The sequence below is a fragment of the Cibotium barometz genome, chromosome 1 (genome assembly GCF_041138505.1).
Source record: "Cibotium barometz isolate CiBa-2024 chromosome 1, ASM4113850v1, whole genome shotgun sequence".
In the NCBI taxonomy this organism is placed as follows: Eukaryota; Viridiplantae; Streptophyta; class Polypodiopsida; order Cyatheales; family Cibotiaceae; genus Cibotium; species Cibotium barometz.
In genome coordinates this window covers 281,258-303,771 of record NC_141046.1, presented here as the reverse complement: position 1 = coordinate 303,771, position 22,514 = coordinate 281,258, and the positions used below count along the sequence as shown (strand labels likewise).

Genomic DNA, 22,514 nt, shown 5'->3' with positions numbered 1-22,514 from the left:
GTCCAGGCTTATGGCAGTAGTGACATTTGCCCTTCTTTTTGGGCTTGTTTGCATCCCCTTTGTCAGACTTTTCACCACCAGAAGAGGGCTGTCCAATACCAGCCTTGCTAGACTGTTGTCCCCCTTGCTTAAAGCTCTTTGCTTTACCCTTATCCTTGGCTATAAATGCCTTGTCTCCACCACGGTTGCTCGCTAAGTTTGCTCTTCCAGGAAGAGTAAACCCACCAGCTCTTCAAAAGTGACGGGATCACCACCTCCTCTCATAGAGAGGTTGAGAGAGGTGTGAAAGCCCAAATAGGAAGGTGGTAAAGAATGAAGAGTGTTGGTGACCAGCTGTCTGTCTGGGATAACCTCATCAATGTTGAGCAATTGTTCCTGCAAATCTTTCACTTTGGTGAGATGATCTGCCATGGAATCACCCTCATCCATAGAAAGAAGATCCAATTGCCTCTTCAAGTAGGCAACTCTTGCCTCGTTGAGTACTTGATACATTGCTTCCAATGTGTCCCATGCAAGCTTCGATGTCTTGCAAGAACGAATGTGCGGAATAATAGTCCTTTTCACTGAAAGGGCTATCAATGACATGGCCTGTGCATCCCTAGAGTCTCATCTCTTCTGCTCTTGTGTGGGAGTTGGTTCTACTTCAGGAGCTCTTGGAGCACCTCCCCTTTGAGGCGTGGCTGGTTGTATGGTAAGTGGGCGTGTGCCATCACCCCACACGATGCCCCGATGCCCTTTGGCTACCAGCAAATTACGGATCATGAAACTCTAGAGGGAGTAGTTAGATCCATCCAACTTGTCCTCCTGGGTGAGCACACCAAATACATCTATAGCAATGTCAACAAAATATACCTGCAAGCAAACCAAGCACCAATGTGCACTGCCAGGCAACCAAATGTCCTGTGCAAATGTTTGCTTGCAAACCAAAGCAAGTGTAAACCTGCACCAAATTGTCCAATTACACACAATGTATACATATGCGACAAATCACAGCTGTAATGCCCAATTACATGCTCCAATCTGAAAAACTCTAATTTTTATGCACTCCGATTGCGTCAATGTGTAGTTAATTGGCCAATTTTCACAAAAACCCCAAATTTTTGCAACTAAAAGAGGCTCAATTTGTTGATTTTGACCTCAATTTGGAAAACCCCCAAATTGCAAGCAAAGCAACATGTCCAATTTTTCAATTTGGCCTCAAATTGAGAAATCCCCCAAATTGCCTGAACCTTGAATCACCTGCAAGTTTTCAAATTTTCCTGGCAATCCCCCAAAATTTGTTGAACCTGGAGCAGAGTGCCTGCAAAGCTTTTTCCCCTTTTTTTTGTTTATTTATTTCGAACATGTAAGTACCTTGGAAAACAAGTACCTGCACGTGGAGGGGCAATAATGATGTGCAGGCGGACGAACTGCAAGCGAGAAGAGGCGAAAACGGGTGGACAGAGGGCTTGGGCACTGAGCTGCGGCGGACGGAGGACCTGGGTGGCGGACGTGGGCTCTGGGCGGTGGAGAAGGGACGGCCGATGGCGGGCGGAGGCTGTGCTGGGCGGCGGCGCTGATGGGCACACTAGTGCTGCCGGTCAAGAGGCGCGCAGAGGTGGCGGCAGCGGCCGCTTGGGCAGTACCGCAGCCAGCTGGGCTGGGCGGAGGTGGTTGCCTGCGCAGTAACACCCCCGGCAGGGTTGGGCGGAGGCGGCTGACTGGGCTGGGCGCCGGAGGGCAGGCGACGGATGGAGTCTGCAACCTCCATGGAAATCTGCAAGCGACGGATTTGGCCGACGGAAATTCACAGTTTGCTGCAGATTTCAGGGATAGAAATCCACAGGCAGCCCCCAACTCTGATACCAATTGTTGGTGTTGGACTCACACACTCACCACAAACCTGCACATTAGGGTTAGGTGCAGGATGGAGAAGCTCACACAGAGAGAGAGAGAGAGAGAGAGAGAGAGCCAAAAGTGTGGTAGCCACAAAATGCAAGTCTACCCTTGCATGTGTGCCACATCCATATAATATAGAAGTACAAAATATTATATGTAGAGTGTCCTTTCACACTTGATATCCAAGGGGAAAAACCACATGGGAAAAAGTGCGCTTGGTTAAGCCTTGTTCACACATAGCACTACCATAAGTGAGCATATGCCTACAGCTGTCCAGCAAATCAGCCCGCCGTCCTCTTGCTTCTCCTCTTCCCGAACAGTCCACCGATCAGCAACACAAGTCTCCCTCTTGCTCACACAACACCCAAGAACTATCAAGAGCCTATGGCTCTGAACCATGTCAGAATGCACAGTAGAGATGATGACCAAATCTGGGAACACGAGCAAATGCAATGCAGAAAAACAGCACAAGAGAGAGAGAGAGATAAAGTTGTGTAACTCTGCTCTATATACACAAAGAAGATCCCGAATAATGATACAACAATGGCAAGGGGCTGTGGGGCCATTTTATATGGCCCCAATGATGCAGTCGGCCTGTAGAAGGGCAGCCGACACGCCCTGAACCTCCACGACCAGCCAAGACAACTAGTCGGCCAGCACATGTGAGAGGTCGTGGACCTGAAGCATCAGTCGGCCAACTCATGGGCCCTCCTGCTAACACTGGGCATCCACCCAAGCCAAGAAAAATGGGAAAAATACGGGGAGTGAGGGAAAATGAGAAAAGCATCTACAAGGGCGGGCACACCCACAACAGAGGCCTTGGTGTCTCATAAAGACAGGAGATGACTTCTAACATGTTCATCTTTTTAGATGATATACTCATCTTTTCTATCACTGCAGAGCAGCATGAGCGGGACCTTGAAAAGGTCTTGCAACTATTGCGGGACAATGAGCTCTATATCAATGCAAAGAAGAGCGAGTTTGGAGTAGTGGAAATCCACTATCTGGGATATGGCACGAGTGCATACGGTATTAGCCTTGACCTTGAAAAGGTAAGGGCGATTCTCGAATGGGATGTTTCCACATGGACAATTTTTCCGACCTTGCAGCACCTCTTATAGACCTGCTCAAGGGCGTGAAGACGTGTCATCAAAAAGTGTCCGTTGCTGGAAAAGCACTCCAGGCATTCCATGCAATGAAGAAAGTTGCATCCGACTCTTTGGTTCTCAAGTTGGCTTCATGGGATGATCCTTTTGAGGTGATTACGGATGCCAACAATTTAGCCATAGGAGCTGTCCTCGAGTAGGAAGGGCGCTTAGTGGCTTATTACAGTCGGAAATTGGACGCGGAGAAGAATTACTTAGTATATGACAGAGTTATTGGGAGTGATGACGGCTCTTAAGCATTGGAAACCTTTCCTTAATGGGAGGGAATTTACAGTTAAGATGGATTATCAAGCACTTAAATGGCTGTAAACCATGCCTAGTGCCCAATGGAGTGACATACAAGGGTGGAGCCAGATTTTCCAGCAGTTTGGAGGTATGATTGAAGACATCCTTGACAAAAACAACCCCGTGTAGGATTTAGACAATATGAAGGCATAATACGAGGATTCTTTGGAATTCGGGACTCAGTATAGATTGGCTCTTCAGTCAGAACTGGGTCACTATACCATCCAAGATGATTAGTTGTTTTACAAGAACTGGCTATGCATACTAAGGAAAAAGCGACGTGCACTTCGTCAAGATGCCCATTACTCTTGTCTGAGGTCACCACAGTATCAACAGTACATAGGAGAAGTTAGAGCGTTCATTTTAGTATCAACAGTACATAGGAGAAGTTGAGTGTTCATTTCATTGGCCAAAAATGAGAAGGGATGTCTATCAACATGTCCAATCATGTTAGATTTGCCAAAAGGTTAAGGTTCCTCATACGAAGCAAGCAAGGTTGCTATAGCCTTTGCTGGTTCCAGAAGGACATTTTTAGGATATTAGCATGGATTTTGTAGGACCACTTCTAGCAGCATTTGCATCCAACACAATGCATGAGGGTTGGTGACCGATTCAATAAATTTTGTATGCCAATTCCATGCAAGCAAATGCCACAACAGAAGATATCATTCGCTTGTTTCTTCGCCTTTGGTACCCGATATGTGGTTTACCAATGACCTTACATTTGACAGGGATCCAAAGTTTACTTCACATTTCTAGAGAGCATCATTCGACAACTTTGGGACCAAGTTATAGTTGTCCAGCGCATTCCATCCATAGTCAGACAACCAAACACAAATATACAATCGATTGATATTTAATGTTCTCAAGTGGTATTGTATTGACATGATCAACAGTTGAAGTGGGATCTTCCTTTGGTATAGGCAACCGTCAATGATACTCACTCATCCAGTATTGGTCGGACTTCTTATGAGGCAGCTTTTGGCAGCGGTTTCTTGTCACTTCTTATGAGAATGGTGTCTCCTTCCTTGGAGGCCAACAAGACTATAGAAATATTTTCAGAAATCATTGAGTCAGTAAAGGAGCGCCTCGCCAAAGCTTAGGAACTATATACTAGGTGAGCCAAGGCCCAAGTGTCAGCCCTATGGTGTTGACCAAGGCTCAAACATGTACAAGCATTTATGCAACCTTTTTTTACCATATAAAAATACAAGAACCCTGACACCAATCTCTATCTCTTCTTCTCTCTCCTTTGTCTTAATTATGCTTAAATCAGTATCTTGTTTTTAATCTGGCTTAGGGTTGTAGATGAGTACAACTTAAATCAGTACCTTGTTCTTAATCAGGCTTAGGGCTGTGGATGAGTATAGCAATATACTGATTTAAATCTGATTAAGATAGAGGAGTGAGAAGAAGAGAGAGATTGGTGTCAGGGTTTTCTTTGTATTATATGGCACAAAAAGTTGGCTTAATATATGTACCAAGGGTGAGGCCTTGACCTGTGGCCTACATACTCTTCTACTCACGACCTTGATGATGAATGAATGAATTGTTTAATGTATGACTTGAATTTTGACTTGTGCTATAATATATGTGCTAGGAAGCTGGTCGGCTAGTAGGACTGCTGTCGGCCAGCTTACTGCACAAAAGTTCACGATATTTGATTGACTTAAATGCTGTGCTTTTTTTCCCCCTTTTCTGTTGGCCTTCACAAGGGTGCTGGCGACAGGTTGCATAGGTCCCCATGCTGGCTGCTGCTGCTGCCGACATGTTTCCATGCCCTTTCCCATGCTTCTAAAGATGATGATGATGATGCTAATGATGGTGATGATGATGATGATCATGTACTGTTGATGAATGATGCTACTACTGATTATGACTCTGATGATGGTCACGATGATGAAGCTAATACTGATGCTAAATGGTGACTTAATCAAGGATTAATGCTATTCATGTCGAAGATTAGCCATGGCACGGGCATGCATGTGACATTCCCTCCTGCTAAACTTGATGATGGGGTGGATGTTGGAAGGTCGTGGCTTGGCTGCCTACATCCCACATGCATAGAGTCCCAAGCAATGCGATCATCTATAAGTAATAGAAGACTAGGGCCATTCTCATCCCTCCTCCACCAATTTTCATGGCTTGGAAGGGATTAGAGTGGTAGAGGTTAAGCGCATTGTGGTGTGAACACTACTGGGACGGCTGACCTCCCGGGAAGTGGTCCCCAATTTCCACCATGGTATGAGAACTAGGGAGGGCATGTTGGGATGTTATTAGTGGAGTTGGATGACTTGCCAATTCCTCTCGATGGAGATGAACTGGAGATGAACGAAGGCCAAATGTGTGTATGAGTGGATGGACAAGCTTGCTACCATGTCGGGTGTAATCACGGGCCAAAAAGAAGGCTGTGTGGATAAATCCTAAGGATACCAACCTTGACATCACTGACTGTGCGAGAAGCCTCTAAGCCCCATATCATCAGAGCCTTTGGGTGCGCTACGCCTTGGCCGCTGAGGGAGGGTGTTGGAAGGTTGTGGCCTAGCTGCCTACATCCCACATGCATAGAGTCCCAAGCAATGAGATCATCTATAAGTAATAGAAGACTAGGGTCATTCGCATCCCTTCTCCATCAATTTTCATGGCTTGGAAGGGATAGAGTTGTAGACATTAAGCGTGCAGTGGCGTGAACATTATTGGGATGGGTGACCTCCCGAGAAGTGTCCCTAAATTTCCAACAGTGGACACTCTGTCTTCCTTCCTCCTTGGAATACTACTTTAATTGACTTTGACTCTGATTGATATTTTTGTCAGTGAACACCTTTCACTTGTAATCTCCAATCCCAAGTCTTGCTGAAGAATTGAGCATCTGTTCCACTACTGTCCCCATGCTTGCTTTTCCTTAACACAACGGTGGGTCACATGTTGGAACTGATCATGCTTGTTGCTAGGCCTTTGGAACTAATCTAGGAGCTTAGTGATGTACTGGTTATGCGTACATACCCTCAAGGAATGCTTCCTGTAGCTTTGCCTGTTGTTGCAGACCACTCCATCTGCTACCCTGTTGTATTCTTATGCGGGAACCCTACACCTTCCTTGGGACTATGCTTAGTGGGTTGAGCTTGAATGCTCTGATACCAATGTTGCATGTGCGGAAGCCTTGCTGTACTGATCCACAACCCTAAGCCTGATTAAGAACAAGATCTTGATTTAAACGTGCGGAAGGTCCTAAGCTCAATGCGTCCCATGATACATGAGGTTAGGCCCCAACATATGGCCATTGGGTAACGGATCAAGGGGTTCCAGATCAATGGTTGTCGAAGACGCTCCTCTAAAGCAATCGGAGCTAGTTGTCTAAGGGTTGGCTTGAGGTGATCCCAAGCTCGGAGTAGGCTGGCTGCAAATTTGTCCTCAAAAGCAGGGCCAAATCCACGGGCCCACTCTCTGTGAAGATCCATCTGGTACTCTACGGCCAATGGCCCCCTAGACTCGGGGTGCGGGCTGAAATCCGGGCCAAGAGGAAGTCCTTCCAGGGCTCGCCACCAGGAAGGAATCCTCTAACAATCAGCTTGCCCAACAGGGTGCGGCTTTGAATCGCAGGGTTATTGATACCTAGGCCCCCTCTACGTCGTGGCTGAATGATTACTCTCCAAGACACCTTGGCCTTGGCATGCCTCCAGTTCGCTGACAGTTGATAAGAAGTTTCAGATCAACTGCTGCACCTGACCAATACATGCTCGGGAAAAGGGCCAACAAGAAGTAATGTACCATATGGTGGCAAGTAGGACCTAGTTTGCCACCACCACTCTACCAGCAAGGGAGAGCCTCGCAGAGCTCCAGTACAAAAGCTTCTTCCGGGGGCGAGTTGCTGCTCCAGAGAAATATCGATGCCAACTTGACATCCAAGATAGCGAAGTGAATTGCCCCTCGGGATCCACTAGAAAAGACTCAATTGGGCACTAAGTTGGGGCGGGTACAGAGCCTACCCAGAAGCTACACAACTTTGTGCGAGTTGACCTGCACTCTTGATGCGCGAGATAAGATCTCAATCGCCTTAGCGAATCGCTGGAGATTCCCCACGTCTGTAGATAGGTAAGCGTTGTATCATCTGCGAGCTTTGAGTCTACCAGCTCCTCCTGAGTACGGAGGGGGAGACGCAGTCCCTGGAGCCGTTGAGAGAAAACTGCTCATGACCTCGACGACGAATAAGAAAAGATAAGGTGCCAGAGGACAGCCCTGCCGGACTGAGCGGGAGAGGAGATATCTGTCTCCGCGGGCTCCCTGAATGAGAACCTGACTGTGAGAGGTTGAGTAAAGTCCTGAAACACCATGGATCCACTCCACGGGGAACCCCATTCGGCTCATCGTGCCCTCCAGAAAGCTCCAATCTACCCTATCATAAGCTTTCTCAAAGTTGAGGAGTAGCACTTATGAGGTCCTGTTGTCGTATCCTGGTCGAAGCTGTCACCTCTCGGAAGGTGAAGATGTTGTCCATAATGCTCCGATCCTGAACCTAACCTTTCTGAGTGTCATGGATCAAGTCAGGGAGAAAAGGCTGAAGCCTCATGCTAATGGCCTAGGCCAAAATCTTGTAGGCGGTCCCAAGAAGGGTGATGGGTCTCCATTGTCGGATCTCTAGCCTGTCCACCCTTGGGCATTTGCCCCTATGAAGAGCCGTCAATGCCTTCGCTAGCTCCTGTGCAGTGAATGGAGTCAATAAGAAGGATCGAAGAGCGGGGAGGACCACCTCTCTCGTGTGCTGCCAAACCCTCTCGCGTGTGTCCATCACTTGTGGAGATAATGGGACACTAGTGAGAAGGGATCGGAAAAAATCTGTGGCAATGGCTCACATGGGGGGGGGGGGGGTGGGTATCAGAAACAATAGCTCCATAACCTGCGAATGCCATCTCTCGTCTTGTGGGGGCTAGCTGTCTCAAAGAAATCCCCCCTGGCTCTATCGTCGGCCTGGGTCCAAAAGGAAGCTTTGGCATGGTATTTGTACTCCACCCTCCTCTCTTCAATGGATCTGATCTTTGTACGGGTGGCAGCAAGCTGACTCTCAATCTTGTTGGGGTTTAGGGTTTCAAGGAATCAGAGAACACACACACACACACACACACACAGCCGCAAGCTCTCAAGAGTGTGAGAGAGATGGTGATAGCTACTCAAAGATGATAGCATACAAAGATGTGGAGCAAGTGAGTTGACTCCACAATATAAAAATGCACATAATAAGTGTGGTGTCCTTTCACATCTAATATCCAAGGGGGAAAACCCAAAGGGAGAAAAGTGCCCTTGGTTAGCCCATGTCCACATGTGGCACTACTCATATCATAAGTGGCACTACTCATATCATAAGTGGCATAAGTCATAGAATATATGCCAATAAATCCAAGGGCTATCTTGGGAACTCTCCTGGAGCTGCTAAAGAGAAATCCTCAGACTCCTCTCCTGCTTGTGAAATCCCTCTAGTTTTCTCTGGGCTGCCTCTTGTAGAAAGCTGCTGATCTCACCTAGGCCCACATCCAAGGTGCATGCGGCAGAGCTTGAAATAAAATCTAGTCCCGCCCATATCTGCTCTATGTTGTGGTAGATCTTGGGGTCCTGTATGAGGCTGTCTGGAATCTTGGAGCTTGCGTGCCTGTCCTGCCTCCAGGGGTTCTCTAAGGACAGAATAACCGGAGTGTGATCTGAAAAAGTAGTGCCCGCAAGTGTTATCCCTTAGATATAGTTATCCGTCGAATAGTTATGCGTTTATCCTTACTTATTATTCAATTGGCATATTGAAAGTGTGTCATTTTACATCACAATTGTTAACATCTTATGGCGCAAAGCGCAATTTATGATTCAGAGCAGAAGAACCAATATACGCAGATATTGATGGTTTGCCGACTATCTGTCTTTTGTTTTCTGCTATTATTCCTTTATGTTCTTTTGTTTAACAATACATGTTGGCTTTCCACCAACACTTTGGCCATCCTGTTGTGTTCAATTTCCTTTTGGATTCTCTTGGTTTTGTTTGTTTGTTAGCATGTTGTTTTCCATGAATGGATTTATCATTGGATTACCTCTCCCAGCTAGGCGTGCAATTTTTTGTGGTCTTTTAGAGACCGGGAATTTTGAAATCATCCATCGCGATGTGGCGCCGCCGTGTTCCGTTCCCGTTTACGTTTGGATTATGGTTGTTGACGCCTATGCACTCTCTTACATTGATTATTGTCTCGTTGAATTCACCGCTATTCAGTTACCCAATGATTGAGGCATAGTTGTTCGCATTGAATTTAAAACCGTTCATTTTTTCCATGGGTCAAGTTATTATCGCCATCAGTTCTTATGTAGTATTCCCCGTTCCATGTGGTTTGATGATTTTCGTCCGTATTTTCCATTACTGAACGGCATGCTTGTGTTCTTTGATCCAGAAACTCTCTGGAATGAGCGGGGGTTTGATTCCTAGAAGTAGTGGACCGCAGGACTGACCGTTAGCAAAGTTACACTGTTTGATTTTCCATTATTTTGGTCCGTATTTTCCATCACTGAGTGGCATGCTTGTGTTCTTTGATCAAGAAACTCTCTGGAATGAGCGGGGGTTTGATTCCTGGAGGTAGTGGACCGCTTGACTGACCATTAGCAACGTTACGCTGTTTGCTAGGAGTGCTTTCGCCTTACCGGGTTGGCTAACGAAAATCCTCTGGACAATGCCAGTTAGTACAATTTGGATCCCTTGCCATTCTTTTTTACTGTCCACAAAATCATCAATCAGCATATCATGAACAAAGTGTTCATTAGGAGATAGCTCTTGGAGAGATTTGCGAAGCTTAGTACAAAGAACCTTGTTCTTGTGCTCATCATTCTTGTCAGCATGATGATAAACCTTGATATTCACATTCTGATCCGAAGCCAACTGGTCTGGAGAATCGCCATGTTGAACCACTCACTGAAGAGATAACATAACTGTTAACTGTACAGACCCTTACACAAACACACACTTACGCACAAACACACATAGGGTTGTACAGAGAAGAGGAGTGAAGGACAGTAGCTGGGCAGAGGACTAAACAACAAGCAAAAGTAGGTCAAAACAGGGAAGCGTGAAGACGTGAAGGTGCAGGAAGACTTGATAGAGGAGAGATGGGACACGTCAAAACCCCCAGAAGGAGCGAACTCTTGTAACACACACAGCAGAGGCACAGAGTCCTTTGCACGTGTGCGAAGAGGCAAGAAGCTGGCACACTGAGGTCATAGTTGTCTGCGAAACTAGTCCCGCTCATGAGGGACGTAAAAAAACGGTACGGTACGAAACTATGCAAGCGAAACTAATGCGAAACTATTTTTTTTAATGGCCTTTTTTTGGTTACTTTTTTAATGCCTGTTTTTTTTCTTCTTGTTTTGTTTCTCTGTTTTTTATGGCCTTTGTGGGCAATGGGGGCTTTCTACCTTGCCACCTTCTCTCAACTTTGCATCCCTAAATGTGTATAAATATCTATTTTTCAAGTGTTTTTTAAAGTTGACCGTACCTCTATCGAACTTATTTTTTCGAAATAAAAAGTTTCGTACCAGTACCGTTTTTCGTACCTTCGTCTCGTTTCGTACCTTCGTACCTGACAACTATGACTTAGGTGAAGTCAGTGCTGCGCAGTCAGCAGAGGCTCAGCTGCGCAAAGGCGGCATCGGTGTTACCGAAAGGTTAAGGTGGCAACAGCAGATCTCCCGTGTTTGCTTGCATCCATACACACACACAGAGCTGTACACAGGCTGGCTACACAGACCCTCTCTCTCTCACACACACACACACTCACACACTCAGAAGGGGATGTACAGAGAAGAGAAAGGAAAGGCAAAAATTGAAGGGTTTGCAAGAAGTAGACGTCAGGACAGAAGTCGCAGGTCTGAAGAAGAAGCAGGTTGCAGGCGAGCAGATGAGCAGGTTGCAGGCAAGCAGATCGCAGGTGAGCAGAGACGAGCAGGTAGCAGGCAAGCAATGTCGAGTAGGTCGCAGGCAAGCAGAGATGAGCAGGTCGCAGGTCGCAGGCCTCTCACCGCAACAAACACACACGCACGCATGCACGCGCACACACACACACACACACACACACACACATACACAGAGGGTTGTACAAAGAAGAAAAGCGAGGAGCAGGAGTTGAGCAGGGAAAAAACAGAGCAAAGAGAAATATCAATCGATAAGCCTGTATAGAAGTCAATAGAGGCAAAGATTTAGAGGATAATCTTGAACTGGAAGACTAAAGATGCCAATCTTGAAGCCTGTCTCTTACATCCAATGTTGGAATCGGAATGAAAGGGTGTAAGAGATCTGCAATAGCTTTCCATATAGATCTATGATGCATCCCAAGATTGTATTGTTGGCATGCTGCCGGAAAAGAAAGAATTTGCCCTGTAGTATCCACTACATCGTCAATGAACCGGATGCCCAATTTCATAAGATTGTAAGCTCTGATTGGTTGTTGTACAGCAAGGGGAGAGTAAAAAACAGCACTCCAATGTATGCTTTCCATTCGAAGCGAGGAAGCTATAGAAGCAGGATGGGGAGACCATTTGATGCGAGAGAGCACTTTCTTCCAATCCTGAATCAAGGAAGTAGAAAATGGACAACCAGGGATTTTACCTTGAAATTTGCCAAGCACTACTTCCGATGGATCAACCAACCAACGACCATAAGCATTTGTGCGCATCCGACCACACAAAATTGCCAACATGATAGACCAAGGCTGCTCTTGTTGAAAAAAGGTTTTGAGCATAGTGATCTTTCTTGCCAGCACATGAAATTTGATGTTTATAATATTCAAACCACCATGCATTTTTGGCGAGCAAAGCAGGTCCATTTTGAGCAACCTTAAAGCTTTTTTATGAAGCTTAGTTTTCCAAAAAATCTCCATGGCTTGAGACATAAAAGAAGAAAGATCTCGAGATGACCAATGTAAGAGAGGAAGGTAGAATTGGACATAAGCTAGAACAATGGACTGAACAATTCTAAGCAGTACATGTAATGGCCAAGTGGAGATCTTCCAATATTCTAATTTGTCCTTAATTTTGTTTAGCACCCAAGATATTTGTTGCTTATTTCTGATGTTCCAGCCAATGGGATAGCCCAAGTGTCTTACTATGCTTTTGGGATAAATAATCTGGTCGGGCCACAGGATAGCATGCCAGTCACAATGCTTGAGAGGTAAGAGTTTTGATTTCTGAAAATTAATTTTTAAACCAGCTGCCAACCCAAAATCTGAAAAAGTATCCATCAATAGACGAAGCTCCAAAGGACTGTTCTTTGGCATGAAGAATGAATCATCTGCATAAGCATGTGCAATGAAAGGCCGTGAACCAGAAATCTGAAGCCCCTCTAATTGTCTAGTATCAACCAGATGATCCATGTAAAGAAGCAAAGGATGCGAAGCAATAGCATAGAACAGAGCACTGAGAGGGCATCCCTGTCGAACTGATCGTTCTAGAGTCCAAGACTCAGACAAATGTTTCCCTATAAAGCATTGAGCAGTGGAATCTGAGTAAAGCCAATATATGACATTAACTAGCTTTGGCCCAAAACCAAGTTTAGACATGATTTGAGAAACATAATCCCACTGCACCGTATCAAATGCCTTTGCCACATCCACCTGCATGACCAAGACATCTTGATGAGAGTATTTTGCATATTCCATTGCAATGAGAGTATTGGAGATATTATCATGTATATGCCTTCTTGGAACAAAACCATATTGCCTGGGATGAAGTCCATCATGAAGGATATCCTTTATCCGGTGTACCAACATTTTAGCAATAAGTTTATATATAACAGGCATCAAAGTGATAGGCCTCCAGTCATCCTTTGTCTCACACAGGGGTTTTTTGGGAAGAAGCTTAACCAGACCATGCTTCCAAGCTGAGGGAAGATGTTGATGCTGCCAGGCTACATTAACGAGCTTCAAGATTGGACCCTTTAATTCAGCCCAGAAGGCTACAAAAAATTCAACCGTCAAACCATCCCAACCTGGGGATTTATGTTTACCCAAATGCTTGAGGGCTTCATCCAATTCTGTATCCGAAAAGGGCATTTCCAGCATTGAAGCTTTTTGCACAGAAACAATAGGAGAAACAAGGTCAATAAATCTGCTCCGAGCCAATGCAGCCTGAGATGTAGAAGAAGATGGTAGAGAAAAAAGAAGCCGAAAATGATCCCGACATTGTTTTTCTAGCTGAGATAAAGTCTGGGTCCAAAGACCATTCGATTTCTTGACTCTCATGATAGATTGACTTTGTCTGTACGTGTGTAAGTTTCGAAAGAAAGATTTCGAGGAGCAGCCCTTATCTAGCATAGGTTTAACTCTAGCCCCTGTCTGCCATTTGGAAAGCTTGCGTTTATCATTAGCATCAATTATGGAAGAAGCACAAGACAATGAATTCTGTTCAGAAGCAGAAAGAGACCTTTGATGGCTAATCTGTACCAAGGACTGCTTGTATGATTTTGCCCACTGGATATGCTGTTTGGTTTCTGCTATGTACCATCTTCCATATTCCTTAATGACATTTTGAATACGATGTACAAAAGAGTTCCAAGCAAAATCCAGATCCTCCTGAGCATGAGATAACAATGGCTTACAAGCCAATCTGATCATTTGCTGGAATTTTTCATGAGAAAGATATAATTGATTAACCTGCAAATGTCTGACTAAAGAGAGCTGAATGTCATCCAGAGGCATACCAAAAGAAAGGTTGAGCCAAAGTGGAGTATGATCAGATAGTTGTTGAGAATAATCAGTCCACATTTGACATGTATAATCATCATATTGTTGAGCATGAATAAGATACCATCTATCAAGCCTGGCCTAATAATCTGTAAAAGCAGTATGATGATATGTGAATCCCAAAACCGAAGGGTGAGTTGCTGTCCATAAATCTGCAGTATGAAGAGAAGAAGTCATATGTTCCCATCGCTGGATTTCAGAGGGAATCATATGGGATTTATGTGTGGTATTGTCCTTCCAGTGAGGGGAATTATTAAAATCACCACAAAGTAGAGCATTTGAAGACCAAGGATATTGGTTAATGGAGTCCCACATTTGAGCTCTGGAAGCTGAAATTTGAGAGGCATACAATGAGCCTATTTCAAAAATCTCTCCATTGATCATGCATTGGATAATCATCCATCGGCCACAAGGATCATTATATGCTACACAGGGCTGCAGATCATGCCTGGCTAAAATGCACAGCCCAGAGAATTGTCCAGATCCTGCATAAAATATATCATAGCCTGAAAAGAACCCATGCTAGCCAGCAAAAGAATGCTGATTATGCTCTTGCAGACACACAACATCAGGATGAGTATTGTTTATATAATGCCATAGGAGCCTCCATTTATGCTGATTGCAGAGGCCCTGTATATTATAAGAAAAACATTTAAGAGAAGTACGCATGAAATATGTACAAGAGATGAACAGTCCTGAAAGAGAAAGGGAGGCATCAAGCCTCTGCCATTGCCACAGGGTCTTGCTGACCCTCAAAATCCAATTCCCTGACTAAATCATCTTCTTCACAAAGTGGAATACCCTTCTTAACTGCATTGACCCATGCCTTTGAGATGGGGCTGTCCGAAGAGGTAGAAGGTTGACCAGGAGATGGAGCAGAAGCATCCCAATTGCGAGATTGGAGAGGTCTTTGTTTGAGAGTCACCGTCTTCTTTGCATTCTGCCAACCCTCATGAGAAGATGAATTATTTTCCACTAGCTTGCTTTTTCCTTTATCCTTGTTTTGGGCTAAATTGGCTTGGTTCCCTGTAGGAACTGAAGGCTTTGCTCCTTTAGCTTCAGTCTTTTCCGCATAAGTCTTTTGACCTCCTTTATTAGATGGCGGAGGAATGGCAGCTGGAGGAGGCGGATGAAGGATTGAGGGACACTCAGAAGCTAGATGCCCGAACTTGTGACAAGAGAAACAAGCTCCAGCAAAAATGCCCCATTTCAAAGTGAAATATTTCTTTCCCAAATTAACACCCTCAATCTCAACTGCAATAGAAGAGGGGGTTGGTCTATTAGTATCCCATAAGATGCAAAAACAATTTTTGTTACCTGTGGGACGAGGGGGACAGATCACTTGTCCCAATGTCATCGCTAAGCCTGGAAGCTCTGTTCTCATGTAATCTGGGAAATCAACAACTTCAACCCATACAGGGCAGTGATGTTTGATGAGATTCTGATAATCCTTATTAGGAGACCAGGGCATGATGTGCACCATTTGACGACCAAAAAATAAAGGGGACATTTCCAGCATCTTTTGTTTTGTCAATGCATCCAAGAGATGAACTTCATAAAATCCTCTGGAGGCAAAATAGACTCCTTCTACATAGCATCCACCCAGGAGAGAATTCACCCATTGTCCCACATCATTAGCCGAGGGTATTTTACCTGGAAAAAAGATGATGACTGCAGTTTGAGAGAGCTTCTTCAGAGGATGCACAAGAGAAGGCAACTTCATCTTGTAGGTGAGTTCCGGAGCAGGTAGTATCCATTCTCTTCTACTTTGTTGAAAATCCTCATTCAACATATCAAAAACATAGGAAGCATCTTCAGATGAAGGAGCTGTGGGGGGCAGAGTTTCCCTTAATTGTCTTTTGGGTTCAGGAGAAAGAGCTCTCTTGGTATAAAACTTGCTTGTTTCTGCCATCGAGACTATTCGATTCAGCAGAGGGCACAGAACAGAAAAAGGGGACAGCTCTATGGAAAACTATCTTACACAGAAGGGAAAAAACAGTGACCTGTTGGAGGTGCGCGCACACACACACACAGACACGCACACACACAGACAGTGCTATACACGTACGCAGGTCGCAGAAGACAGGAAGAAGAGCAGATTGATGATGATAAGACAGCGCAACTGGGAACAAGAGAAGGGAGCGAAGAGAGCTGCAGGGCCAAAACAGACAGGAAGGAGCCCGACACAGTCTAGGAAGAGGCGCCTCACCACACGTACTCACCCAGAGCAGGCGAGCAGATAGTCTAGGGAGCAGGCGAGCAGATCGAAGGAGCAGGCGAGCAGGTCTCCACCGCCGTCACACCTCACACACACACACACACACACACACACACACACACACAAACAGCATGCGCAAACATGTAAAATTTCAAAGCTCTTCATGTAAACAAACAAACCAATCCAAGATCATGTCCCCCGATAACACACATGTCACAAGGCCCAGAAAGTAGCCAAAACCATTTTATACCAAGACATTTAAACTTCTGGTGATTTGTGCCTAATAAAATAGCAATAAATCATGAAAATGAAAATGGTAACTGCCCTTGACAGTGTATCAAGAATTCAGGGGTTTTATGGAATTTTGAAATTCTCCCACGTTTTCCTCTACATGGATGTCCTTGGATACATGAATCTTTACCATGTGCTTGTCTGGATATCAGTTTATTAATAAATGTTTTCTTTCCTGTATGGTGGTTATTTTTTAATAATTATAAATTTTGGGTTTTTTTTTTTTTTTTTTTTTTTTTGGGGGGGGGGGGGGGTGTGGGGATGCAGCAAGTGGATTATGATGCTACAATGGCGACAAAACTCTCCATAGCCAAGAAGGTCTTCCACTTGGAGAAGGATGAAGTTTTTGGTTCTGTTGAGTACAAAAAGTATTATCTGGAAAATCAGGTATTAAGTTTGTAGAGTGAGTAAATCATGTGGTTGAGAAGTGTCTGTTAGAACTTGCAAATGTCTGTTATGGGCCTGATTCTCTCAAATGGCCCTCTACATTCTTCTGCTTTTTGATGGGTACACCCCTTTTTTTACAGACATGGCTGAAACCTTATGCTGCTTTCTGCTTTTTAAGAGATTTTTTTGGTACTTCTGACCACTCGCAGTGGGGTGTATATTCCAGGTTTTCAGCAGAGAAGGTAAACATGCTTCTACCCCCCTACCCCCAACACCCCCCCCCCCCCGTCTCCCAGTTTTGAGCATCAGCTGCTTTAGTCATGAGGCAGATGAGATAGAAATTTTGTATATTAGATTGGCGCACTTGTCATTATGCAGGATTTTATTTGAAATGCTGAATAAAATTGCATCTGGACATGCAGTTGGAAAAGCTAGTCTCTCCAACCAGTGAACATTTTAACACGATTGCCTTCAACTATTATCTACAATATCATCTGCATCTGCAGGTAACGTTTGATCTTGTGCTTGTATCAACTGGTAGGAGTTCTGTTGCAGGTTCTGATTTTTTGGTACCTTCAAGGCTCATTTCCTACTATCATATCTTGATATCAGCTCTCAGAGGCAGCAGAGTATGCTAGGACCAATAGAGTAATTCTCAAAGGAGATCTCCCCATTGGGGTTGATCGAAATAGTGTTGATACGTGGGTAAATCCAACCTTATTCAGAATGAACACATCTACCGGTGCTCCACCTGACTACTTTGATAAGAATGGGCAGAATTGGGGTTTTCCCACTTATAATTGGGAGGAAATGTCCAAGGACAATTATGGTTGGTGGCGAGCACGCCTTACACAGGTTTTACAAGTCAAACTTTGATGCCTGAATGTTTCAGGAATTGAAAAACATCCTATTTGGTCATAAATTTATTGCTTGTTTTGTGTCACAGATGGCTAAATATTTCACCGCTTACAGAATCGACCACGTTCTGGGGTTTTTCAGAATCTGGGAATTGCCAGACCATGCTGCCACTGGTCTTATGGGGAAATTTCGACCCTCTATTCCATTGAGTCAGGTTTCTCCTTTGAGTTACCTCTGGATTTGCATTGGGATGATTCTCATGACATTTAACATGTACTGCTTCTATCTCTGGTTATGCTAGGGGGGTTTAGCAAACTAAAAAAAATGTGAAAAGTGGCAAGTTATATTTATATTTTGAACTTCAGGAAGAGCTAGAACAAGAAGGAATCTGGGACTTCAACAAGTTTAGCAAGCCTTATATCCGCAGTCATACTTTACAAGTAATGCCTCTTTAGCATCTCTGGTATTCCGTGGGCTCAATGAGTAGAATATATTGCTTTCTTGATTTGAGAAGCTTCCAATGGGAGTTTTTTCGTGGGTTATGCCATAGATTGACGGTTCATGATGTATTTATTTAGTTGTTAGGTATATAGTATTTGAGTGTTCTTTTAGCCCCTACCTTATAGGGAAATACTTGCGGTAGAATACACAAATCAGTAATCTAAGTGTAATGGGTGCTTTTCAGGAGAAGTTTGGGGCAAGGTGGGCAGAATTTTCGTCAAGGTTCTTCAATGAATATGAACATTCTTATTATGAGGTAAATCTTAAATATAAAGACTGAAGACTTGAAACAGTGAAATTTTACATGTTTTTGTTATTATTATTATGATTTAATATGCTGTGAGATGGGTAAAACTTTCATTAGACAAGTCAACACACAGTTTTTGGATAATGCCTTCCTTGGTGAAAATCTGTGCCTTTTAGAGGTTTCTTTTATTAAATGGGGATGGCGTTCATCCAGATTCCACACCCATTCTTGTATCAAAACACCAGTCTCGGCCTTTTCATATTGCTTTGTCGAGGCAATTTCTTTTGAGTCCTTATTATCAGTCAATAGTTAGGAACTTCTCCTAAGCAATGATTATCCTTTTAGACAACTTCTATCTGTTGGAATAAATCTCAAACAGTCAAAATGTTTCGATCCCATAAATTTTTATTAGCAATATCAGAGACATTCATGGATCTTGGAAGTGTATCTCAATCGGGGGTTGCAAGTGAAGAACTAATCTTTAATGGGCTTATACTCTAAATTGTAGTTGGTACGCTGTTGGCTTGGCTTTTTTGAAGATGAAATGCTAGAAAGACATACTCACAAACTTGGTGGCAACATTGGTGAGAGCCATGCCCTTCAATGCTCAGAAGAGTTGTTCTGGGTTGCTTGCTCCCTTGGAAGCCTCACTGTCGTCTCCTTCTGTGGTCATCATGTTGGCCTCCTCCGCTTGCTTCTTGTGCTAGCTGTCTTTGGCCATATGTCCTACTTCCCACAGTAGTGACATGTGACCTTGCTCCTGGGTCCTTGGTCCTTTTGAGAAGAAAACTTTCTCCTTACTCGATGTAGCCATGGTAGTCCTCCGTCGGATCCTTTTGTCTTCTTCAATTGATACGCGGCTTCAACACTTTCAAGTGTTGGTTCCAAAATATTTTTGAGTGTAAAAATTAATGGACTAAATCCATCTATGATCTTGCTTTTCAATGATATGGCTATGGCATCTTTTTCTTCAATGGGTGCCCCAATCCCAGCAATTTTTGCATTTTGCTTTTCATTTTATTAAGATATCCTGGAAAGGAGTCACTATCTTTTACATCCAAGCCAAAAAAATAACTTAAAAATGGAGTTCTTTTGCTTAGCCCCAAACAGTATATCAAGTTCAAAGTAAAACTAGTAAATTGATGAAATTACTCTACTTTAGTGTTGGTTAAGGGCCATGTAAGTGTAACCTGCGAGATTGCCCTGACAAGTGTCCAGCTGTATCTCTTGGGTCTTATGATTACATAAGTGAAATAAGAATATATTTATACATAAACTACTTGACACCCTCGCATAAAAGATTATGCTTGAGGCTTGGGCCAATTTAATTCTGATCCACAAGCTTTAAATTTTGGGCGTGGATGAAGGCTTTTTGAAAGCTTTAAATAATATTGCATATTTTTATGCTTACCTTGGGAAAAAGCTAAATGCGCATGGCAGTGCCCAAAAGGCGACAAAAAATAAAGGAAACAAAAATCCTGGAGGTGACTAGCGCATATTAAGCTCTTTTTTTTCAATCTAAACTTTAGAAATTTAAATCTTTTAAAGGCTTTGCTAAAGCTTTTGAAAACTTTTAGGCAAAGCTTTTCCATGGCTAATCAACCGACGGTAGGGCGCATTGGGAGGAAGGAAGTAGTTGCCAGTGCATTAGATCCTTAGGAAGACCTCCCTGGTGCTTCCGCATGCGGACAAAGCCACCTGAAGCTTCCCCCATTGTCCATGGAAGGTATGAATGATTTAGAGGTGCCTGTAGCAATAAAAGTATGCCCACCTCTGTCAAGCACCCAATCATCCACATAATATTTGTCTAACCGTGCATAAATACATCTTGCATCTCTTCTCCTGTTAGACCATGAATAAAGAGGAGTGGATTGTCTCCTCAAAATGTCATCCTCATGCCGACAATCTCTGCCATGAATGGAGAGTATAAACCTCTCCCAAGACGCTCTTTCAAGAGGATGCACACATCTTTTATCCGTTGGCATCTCAACCATGTTAAAATCCCCACCAATAATCCAATGGTCGGCAAGAGGCATCAGTGTAGTGAGAGATTTCCAAAAGGCAGTCCTCTCACCTCTAATGGTTAGGAGCATAAAGGTTGAGAATACCAATGCGTGTAGTTACCCTGCATAAGAAGGATCCACTGCGCTCTCACACGCAAAATGACACCATGTCCAATGATGCAAGGCAAGATCAAAGCTGAAACAGAGATACAGACACCACCCTTGGTACCAACAGCTGGTGACCAAAAGGTGTGTCCCGAGAGAAGCTTGCCTGATCTCCCACACTGGCTAGCATCTAGTTTATGCTCTTGCAAGAGTAATACATCCATAGGTCCACCTGTGACTGCACAATGAAGCTCGGTTTTTACAATTTGTTTCCGCCGACGCGGAAAAAAACCCCAAGACCTTGAATGTTCCAAGAGACAATCCTCATAAGGACTCAGAGTAGGAACAACCAGATCTCGTGGTTGACAAAGGATCCCCTTTAGAGGCGAAAGTACGTCTCGCATAGGTAAGGGAGGGAAATTTTGACGATGTAAACCTTACCTCTCTCTCCCACTCCGGGGAAAAGCCAGGGCTAGTCCTCAGAACGGGAGAGGTACCGTGACAATGCGAATGCGCAACATCATCCTTAAGGGTACAATCATTCTGTAACTGTAATGCAGCATCCTCCTATGAAGGATCCAGATCATGTGCCTGTAAAGCCTCATCCTCCAAAGAAGGATCAACATCCTGTGAGGCAAGAGCTACATAGGGGTTAGGGTGCTCCACAAGGGGTGTGGGTGAAGGGGCAGGTACGGGGGTCCGAGGGTGCCTGCCATCAAGGCAAAGCACCACTCCTTCAAGGCAAAGCACGACTCCTTCAACTTGGGATTCTTGGCCTTCTAGACAGTTTGAAGTTTTTGATGACTAATAAGGTGTCTCCTTTGATAATTAGTCTGCTAATCACTCTCTTAAGACATTGTTGAAGCCCATACTCTAAAGTGGCATACTCAACTTCATTGCTGGTCTATACTTGCAGCTCTATTCCTTCTTGACATACTACTGTACATTCTGGATTCAACAAAACCACACCTCCACTGGCTATCCTTGAGCTTCTATTAAAGGTTCCATCAAAAAACTAGTAAAAGCATTGGACAAATCTGCTTCAGGGTCTTTCCACCTAGGCACTTTCTTCTTCAGCATTGTCTCTTCTCTCAATAACAAAGGATTCTGTCTGTATGTTAAAATATCTACCAATGTGGCTCTTGTGCTATCCTCCACTATACAAGTAAATTGAAACTCTTGCAGCTCAACCAACCATCTAGATAGTCTCTTGGATGGAAGATCAGATTGAATCAAATGGGGAAGTAAAGAGTAATGGGTCAATATAGTGAAAGGTTTTGGAAGTAAGACTGACTTGAATTTTCTTAAGGCAAACACCATAGCCACTCACTAACTTTGCTTCAAAATAAGTCCTTTCCCCAACTGTCTTTGTTCTGCCAGCAAAATATACTGGTCTCATATAGGAATGCTCTCTTCTTTCCTGTAATAGTAGTGCACCTATGGCATCTTCTTCCACACTAGGATTTACAAGAAACTCCTTACTCCAGTCAGGGGGCAGAATTTCCTTAACCTGCAGAAAAGCTTCCTCTTCCTTGTCTTGCCACACAAAAGGATCTCTTTGGGATGCTTGTTGCAGTGGGTATAAAGCCTGAGACAAAAGAAAGATGAATCTAGCCAGGTATCTTACCTTATGTGCGAATGTCATGAGTTGCTTCACATTCTGAGGTCACTCCAATAAGAGCAAAGCTTCTACCTTTGTAGGATATGCCTCAATTCCATTCTCAGAAACCACAATTCCAAGCAGGGTGACCTTGGCCTGAGCCAAATGACACTTGTCAGGATTCAACTGTTCACCCAATTCATTCAGTCTCTTCAATGCCA

At 44.0% G+C, this 22,514-nt stretch overlaps 1 protein-coding gene across 1 annotated transcript in view; it reads left to right on the top strand.

The window, feature by feature from the left end:
• The window catches only part of LOC147641488 (4-alpha-glucanotransferase DPE2-like), a 70,548-nt gene that overhangs the window by 28,294 nt on the left and 19,740 nt on the right, over positions 1-22,514 (top strand). The window contains exons 9-15 of the mRNA XM_086782838.1: positions 16,860-16,979; positions 17,120-17,221; positions 17,402-17,485; positions 17,592-17,834; positions 17,926-18,051; positions 18,203-18,277; positions 18,523-18,594. Coding sequence (XP_086638964.1) covers positions 16,860-16,979; positions 17,120-17,221; positions 17,402-17,485; positions 17,592-17,834; positions 17,926-18,051; positions 18,203-18,277; positions 18,523-18,594 — 822 coding nt within the window. The remainder of the gene's footprint in view (positions 1-16,859; positions 16,980-17,119; positions 17,222-17,401; positions 17,486-17,591; positions 17,835-17,925; positions 18,052-18,202; positions 18,278-18,522; positions 18,595-22,514) is intronic.